This window comes from Strix uralensis, chromosome 3 (assembly GCF_047716275.1).
Source record: "Strix uralensis isolate ZFMK-TIS-50842 chromosome 3, bStrUra1, whole genome shotgun sequence".
NCBI classification, from domain to species: domain Eukaryota; kingdom Metazoa; phylum Chordata; class Aves; order Strigiformes; family Strigidae; genus Strix; species Strix uralensis.
In genome coordinates this window covers 85,644,166-85,652,100 of record NC_133974.1, presented here as the reverse complement: position 1 = coordinate 85,652,100, position 7,935 = coordinate 85,644,166, and the positions used below count along the sequence as shown (strand labels likewise).

The 7,935-nt window shown below is 38.8% G+C and overlaps 1 protein-coding gene across 3 annotated transcripts in view; it reads right to left on the bottom strand.

Moving 5' to 3' along the window:
* Positions 1 to 742: 742 nt before the first annotated feature.
* Positions 743 to 7,935, bottom strand: part of ACTN2 (actinin alpha 2) — a 71,112-nt gene continuing 63,919 nt past the window's right edge. For 2 of the 3 annotated variants that reach the window (XM_074863203.1, XM_074863202.1), the window contains exons 19-21: positions 4,548 to 4,613; positions 3,480 to 3,638; positions 743 to 2,106 (exon numbers count right to left, since the gene is read on the bottom strand). In XM_074863203.1, coding sequence (XP_074719304.1) covers positions 1,948 to 2,106; positions 3,480 to 3,638; positions 4,548 to 4,613 — 384 coding nt within the window. In that variant the 3' untranslated portion in view covers positions 743 to 1,947. Of the gene's footprint in view, positions 2,107 to 3,479; positions 3,639 to 4,547; positions 4,614 to 5,764; positions 5,843 to 7,935 lie in introns of all 3 variants that reach the window. The other variant, XM_074863204.1, reaches the window with a different exon arrangement.

Genomic DNA, 7,935 nt, shown 5'->3' with positions numbered 1-7,935 from the left:
TGGAAATGCCATTGCTTTAAGGCAGAGCTTCCCGACTTAGTTTGTACAGGCACTGTCATCACAGAAAGAGATGGCATTGCATCCTGTCAGTGTCAGCAGTGGCAGCTTCTGGCTGTGCACAAGGCTGCACATAAACTGTAGGAGATGTGATTCTAACCCTAGTTTCTCTAAGTCCTCTGCTGGCCTTTGTACACAAGTTGGAGGAGGAAGAGGTATTTGGTCACTGCCTGTCTCCTCTGGGATCATTTTGAAATTGCTCCCACCACATGCACCTTACCTGCAGGATGCCTACTTTAGGACCGAAATCACACAGATTTTTAATGCTTCTGATTAATAGATTTCAAAGCAAAGGCCAGTGAAGCATCATTGCATGCTTAACATCAGCTTTTTTGCACATGAAGAAAAAGAGAGATACAGAAAAGTTATGGTCGTCTTCAAAAGCACTAGTGCCTAAGACCCACTGAAAGCAGTCTAAACTAGGAGTCTAACAAGCTATGGGCATCTGTGCTCAGGTGACTTAAATGGAAACTCTGTCCTGCTCATTCTGAGCTCAATCTCACTTCATGAAGCCACACCTGTACCTCCAGCATGTAGTGACTGTTGTTCATGCAAACACAGTGTATAGAAATGCATGACATACTTTATTGAACTTCTGCTTTTAGCAGACTGAAACCTCCTTTAATGTTCAGAAAAGTTTCCAGTTCTTAGAGGGAACCACTAGATGATTGCCAATGACAGAGTCTTATAAGGTTTTGAAAAGCAGACTTTATTGAATAGGCACATCATTGCTTTAATAGCACTGGGCTGCACAGCTCACGTCACCATTTGTAAGTGGTTTTGTTTGATTACATTGCATTTCCTCAGTGTCGGTAGGATTCAAGTAAAAAAGTTACTGCGTTTACTTCTCTATCATTTCTCAAGATGGAAAAAAAAAAAAAACAGTAAACAACTAGCACACAGAAGCATAATACAGACAGAACTGCCTGCGATCCAGTAGAAGTCAAGACAAGCTGAAATCTGAGCACTGAACAGTTAAAGCTGCAAGACAACCACACTACATATGCTCAGATGGGATTTTGCAATATGCAGGATAGAGGTGAATGTTGCCCACTAATACAACAAGGGACTGGCTTTCTTATACTGAGAAACACAGACTGTCCAACACAGACAAGAATGAGGGTTTCAAAACAAAACAGCTCACATGAAATTAGCTTCCTTATTATTTCTGATTATAAAAGTTGTACTCCCTCAGCTGTAAAAGTTAAAGGCCTAAAAGAGAAGTACTGCTTACAGAACTCTAAACCTGCAATTTAATCAGCTTTTCAGCTTTCCCCCCCTATATTACAACTCTTTGTGATAAGATAAAACCATCTTTAAGAGACAAAAACATATCATTCTGGATTATTTTTGTAATTAAGTAGTTTACTTGGTTGATATATTTCTTCCCTGAAAAACTGCATTTTAATCTTTTATTAAATTCCACCAGTAGAAGCATACAAAATCAGAAAGCATTAGAGGAAAATAATATTGTTCTATGAAATAAAAAAGCATGACTTATAACATAGTTTTATGAACATTGTAAAAGAAGCACATATGGCATTGAAACATTTTGTAAATGGGGAAATATTTTGTGAGTTTCAATGTTCTTAGGTTTTACATTCTATTTTCTGAATGGATATTTCCAAAGTTAATATCTTGTGATTTTTTTTTTTTATATTTTCTAGTATTGCATTGGACAGACAACCTAAAACCAACAATGCAGAACATCTAGCATGCCGCACACTTTAATATACACTAGTTACTTTCGTTACTAGCACTTTACACTGACGGTACCTATTGTATTTGTAAAATTCATTTTTAAATCAGCTTGTCAAAGCTTTTGAGAAGCAACCTGGGCAATTAGGTGGGTATTTTTAGTGTCTACAATGAATACGGCCAATTACAGAATCAGAGGTCACTCTCTCCATACAGTGCTGACGAAAAAGAGGTGTAATCCAGAGCCCCAGGAACAGAACCTGGGCCAGTGTACGGAGGCATTCTCTTAATGCAGTACTGAGCCTGCTCAGGAGGCAGCTCTCGACGTAACTCATCTGCCAGGATATAAGGCTGTGAGGGGAAAAAGGATTGACAAATTCAGTATGTATTCTTCAAAGACACGAAATATATTTATTTTCTGTAGCTGTGTCTAATAAACTCAGACATCTTGCCTATTATTCCGAGACCACATATTTTCCTTGGTAAATTCCATCCCTAATGATGAGTTGAAGGGGATAATCCTACCAACCAACTGGTTAGGTCGAAATCCAGTCTCAGGATATGTGACTGTGTATGTTAGATACCGAGCACTGCGCAGCCATGGGTACGCTGCTACTGATACAGCTCATCCACGGATAGCTAGTCAGTATCTCTGAAGTGCACTACTGCCCCTTCTGCAGTGACAGGACAGACACATTTTCAGTTAGATCCTGTTAGTTTCAAGGTCCTAATATATTTGTAATGAAAGATGCATTACTGCTTTTAATGGTTGGCATTTATGATATGAAGGACACCCTCTGTTAACAGACTTGACATTATTTAAAATAGCAACATAATGAAAACCATTTTTTCCTGAGACCTTGGCTTTCATCTTCCACATGAATTCCTACTGAGAACATGCCTGGAATTCAAAATGTGGTCCACTGTAACTGAGATCACAAAATCAATACAAGCAGCCAAAATGAAAAAATCCATAGAGCGAGCTTGGGCAAATAGACCCATACTGCTGTGACCTCTCCTTTCTCCGGGAGAGCACAGGATTGGTTTCCTGGCAGCACTGTTTATGGCCCTGGCTCCTCCAGAAGCTCTTGTGTTGCCATTATCCTCCCTTTCATCTTCATACACCACTCACTCACCAGTGGATCTGGCTGTGGGGAGGAAAGTGTGCCAAATTCAGGAGCTTCCTCCATGAACGCAGTAACTAGAGGAGGCCTCCTCCCCCTGCTCCTCCTAGGGCGGGGGTATACCACATTGCATCGTCCTGTTGAATGAGCTGTCAGGTCACAACATGGCTCACAACTAGGTGTAGTCTTGTGCAACTGACCCGGGCTATGTTCCAGTGGGCCAAACTCTGCACCGAAACATCCAGACAACAGCATGAAAGGCAGAATGAGTTCCCCTCTAATCAAGGCTGTTGTGTGGAAATAAGCTGATGTACAATATATCCATGATACAGACAAACTGTCTTAAGTCTTGTCTAAGATGTCCAATTTTATGTTGGCTCTTTGTGAGACAAGGGTATACAGACCAAGCCTTGAATTCTGCACCCATGTCAGCTACAAGTCTTGGTTCCAAAGAAGAAGAAAAGGCAGGTGCTTTCTCTGAAGTCTTACAAACTGAAAAAAACCTTCACTATTACTAAAAGGCTTGTATAAAACTTTCACCAAAGAAAGGCTAAATAGGAGAACTACTGAATCCTTACAGCCAGCAGCGCCATGACTGACCTTATCTGAAGCCAGGATTCTGAAGGAAGCTATCACTTGCTCAGCCGTGTCTGTGTCTGCCGTTTCTCTGGTCATGAAGTCAATGAAGGACTGGAAAGTGACAGTTCCTTGCCCATTGGGGTCAACCAGAGACATGATTCGGGCAAACTCAGCTTCACCCTTTCACAGAATCCAAAACAAAAAAAATGGTCACCGTAATATCAATCGCCAGCAGCCCGTGTCTCATGAACCAGTAGGGACCAGTGGTTACAAAGTCTTTAAAGCATCTTCCTGACTTAGGAACATAAATGTCAGTGTCAATGAAATCTGGGATCCTAAATGCCCACCCCTCTTTTGTAAAAAGGACCCAGTGCTTTTGAAAAATGTATTCTTTGTCCTAAATACATAGTATGTACCTTTCAATTAACTTTCTGCAACTTCTCCCCCCTCCCACCCTCCCTCAGTGCCTGTTTAACTTGTTTTAACTTAACACTTCATTTTCTACCCCATCCTAAAAACACTGTAATTTAGGTACCGCACAGGGAGGTGAAACAATAGCCCAAGAAGCAATGTACTTGCAGACCCACTGAACAAAGAAGTAAGGGAAAAAAATTCTGAAAATTTCGTGCCAAATATAATTCAACAGTTCAACTAAGGCTAACCCTTTTTTCCACTAAAAATGGTGAATTTGGGGGGGAATTTTTACAATAAATAGCTGAATAAAAGAAAATGCAGCCCCCAAAGGTAGTTTATGAGAATTAAACAGCATCAAACTCATTCTTCCTCATGCAGATAAAAAAGGAGAAAGGAAAAAAAAATTAATAACTGCTAATTTCAACTTTTAAAGTTTCCTTAACTCAAAGACCAATGCAGTGGACCATAGAATATGGTTTTCAAGTGTCTAGTTTTACTTTTAACTTCCTTTTAACCATTTGAAAATAGAGAAAAAGCAAAGAAACAAGAAACTACTATCTCTAGTGTAAATTGTATTATTAGTATTCTGTCAATTTAAATAAGCTTTAGTGTTGCTGTGGTTAATGTTAGAAGCTATAAGCAGAATCAGTTGCCATTGTTTCATAAAATTCATACCAAATCATAACCCATCGAAATTAAGCAAGCTCTGAAATCATCGTGGTCCATCAATCCATTCTTCCTCTATTGAACAAAACAATGTAAGGAGTATAGAAGGCAAGATTTGAAGAATCCAAGGTCATTTCCAGAGAGATGATGAGTTTAGACCATTGACATATTGGATCCAGTGTATGAACAGTATTCATTGATTATTGCCCAAGCAGGTCATCAGAATCATCATCAGTTTTAAAGGAGGAAGAAGTAACTAACATATTACACACAGGAAACAGACATTTTCACCACAAAAAGTAACATCAGGAAAGGTCAGGGGAGAGATAAGGGAGAAGAGGAGGTGAATGAGACAAGAATACAGATAACACAACCAGAGAAGACAAAGAGAAGGGCAAGGAGAGAAGTTTGTTACTAAACTAGTCAAAATCAGGAGATGCTCAAGCTGCCTCCCTGATATGAAATGTCTTTGAAAGGTTCTGCGTGGGATGCTGTAGTGACTAAAAGTATAGTTAAAAACAGTCTGAAAATTGTATATCACTGACTATTTCAAGTACTCTACCCCAAGGCTAAGGTAGGTGCACTATGGCAGCTGTCTGCTGATATATGGGAAATAAGTACAGGGATTTCCCTTCTGACTGCAGGCTGTCCAGACCTGGGCTACAGCAGAGAGATGTGCTTACTGGCTTAAAGGATGAGACTTGCAAAACTTAGAAGGAGGTCATTTGGAGACCTTGTATAAGAGGAGGCTGCTCATTTTCCAGGCAATAACATATCTGTGGCATTCCTCACTCAAAGCTGAGTAGACATTAAAATGGCATGATAGTAAGAAGGTAAATAAAGGTTTCCTCTGTGTTGTGATACAATGTAGTGGTTTGGAGAGGATTATGTCATCCTAAATCAGGAGAGAGCAGTAGAGAGCTTGTATTGAGTCCAGGGAAAGGAAAATTAGCAAAAGTCTGAGTGCAAGAAGCATAGGAGCTCCCCATAGCTATCTAGTAAAGTCCAAATAAAACATCTCCAACCAAGTAAAAGAACAACCTGAAAAATCTTTGAAAAATGCATAGAAAAATATGATGCTGACAGTCCGTCTAATCCAGTTGTCTTCCCAGAGGCAGAATCTTTTCAAAGCATTACGACCAACACATTGGAGTTTAAACCCATAATCTCTTTGGCTGTTATTACATTGGCCTATCTGAAAACAGAACAATATCAGTTTCCTCTACCTGCAGGTCATTTCCAACCTGTCCTAGACTGATGAGGCAGGCTTTAAATTCATCAGAATGTAGATTGTCAGATTCATCCTAGCATCCCATCACAGGTCATGCATTTGGGAAGGTGAATGGAAAGAAAGAAAAATCACTGATCAGGTTAGTTGGTTAGTAAAGAACATTCGACTCTTGTATTAATAACCATGCTTTTACAGAAGTTCATGGAAACATAATGTCAACATATTGCAATGAATTACATAAAAGAGTACAACTTTTGCAGTTTCATGCTTTAGTTTTTTTCTTAGTGGAAGAGGACCCTTATTTCAACTACAGAGTTAAAACTGTGCTCCCTCTACAGATGCTTTTTAAGCATTTTTGCTGATAAAGCAGCTTTCATTCTATTGAACTGCCATTTGCTTCCTTCATTTTCTGTTGTCTTACAGTGTATGTGAGATGCAGTAAAAACACCACTAAACCTTGGCAAAACATTTTCCCCCCCTCATTTACTGTTACTTCACTCTTGATCTGATTATATTCCTTAACAACTGAATATGCATATCTCAAAAGAGATCAGAAATACAAAACAATTGATTTCTTGTCTAGGTCCAAAATAAATTTATAACTGACATAACTTATTTTCAGTTATCTGTCTTCTTTAATAATCTATACAGTAAGGTTTTGCTTTGAAAACTGACTTTAAAAAGCCCTATTGAATTCCAGGTTAAATGGCTCCTAGTAATACCACATCAAACTGGGTCATTGTTTTGAACCAATATTTTTTCCAGTTTGCAAGTCAAGAAATTCACACTAACTTCTTAAAAACAGACTGGTTCACTTTTTTCTTTCTGTTCATATAAAATGTTTCCTATCAGAGGTGTACTTCAGATTGAGTTAACGTGAACACAATTAAAGAGATGTTCTAAGATGAAAAATTATTACCCTTATTGATTTATCAGACTGACAGTTTGGAGAAGATCCAAGATTTTCTGTCTGCTACACATTTGGCTGCTAGATGGATAATTTATTTTTTTAAATTTCTATATAGTTATGCATAACTAAAATGATAGGAGTTTTAACAAATGCACTGGGTTTATTTAATGTACTAATAGGATAAAGTGGTGCTTTATTAAGTTCATAACGCCATGTATTTTTGACATGTCATGCTGTTATTATATTGACTCCCTCTGCATCAACCTCTGCCAGCTCCATAAAGGGAAGATGAAAAATAACAGTGGGAAGTCAGTGACAAGAGATAAAGCAAAGCTTCATTTAGTTTAAAGCTATAATCACAGTGAAGTTTTTTTCCTTTAATACTTCCATTTTATAGGATAATTCCTGCTATAAATCATTCAAAATGGTTTATTTTATCATTCTGAAAATGTTTTTCTAGACTGGCTTGAAACTCAAACACTGTCCTAGAGACAGGCTATGGCAGGTCCCACCTGGAGTGAAGTCAGCTCATTTTACCTTATTTCTAACATCAAAGATATTACTGTGTGACTGCAAACAAAATGATATAAAAACAGGATCTAAGAGCCAAATCCTGTCCCTCCACCTCCACTGCGGGGTGTTGGTAGAGGACTGTCAGCTACGTGACATACAAGGAGGGTGGGCAGTCAGTATGTGCATGAGCTCCCTAACCAGGCACACATGGCAGCAGTAGTCGTGCAACAGGTAGCGAAGGGCAGACGGGAGTGAGAGAGGTTAACACATCTTCTAAGAAACCATTTTCTTGAGGAGAGGAGTGCAGTGGTTGTGCTGAAACTTACAACTATCATCTGGTTAAGTGGGACTCCCCAGTGAAGGTCCAAGTAGTTGTGCCATGTGCTATAGCAGGTTCTCACATTCCCACAGTGAATTTTTTTAATCTGCATCATATATGGCCTATATATGGGATACAATGGTATTTTGCAATCAGTGCATAGATCAAGCCCATGCATGGGCTTTCTCAATGGGAAATGGCTCTTTGTATTTATTTTTGTTGTTTGCAGACCAACATTAAGCACTGAAATTGGTTTTTTAAAGCATATAAATAACTTTGCCTTGTTCATCTTTTCCCACCAATACAAAGTAAAACACTGAAATTCCCCTTCATGTTTCATTATTAGTCCCCAGAAATCTTTTCCTTTCCCTTTCTGATTTAGATGTGGCCTTATAAAACAAATGAGCTTCTGAGTCAAAGTAAT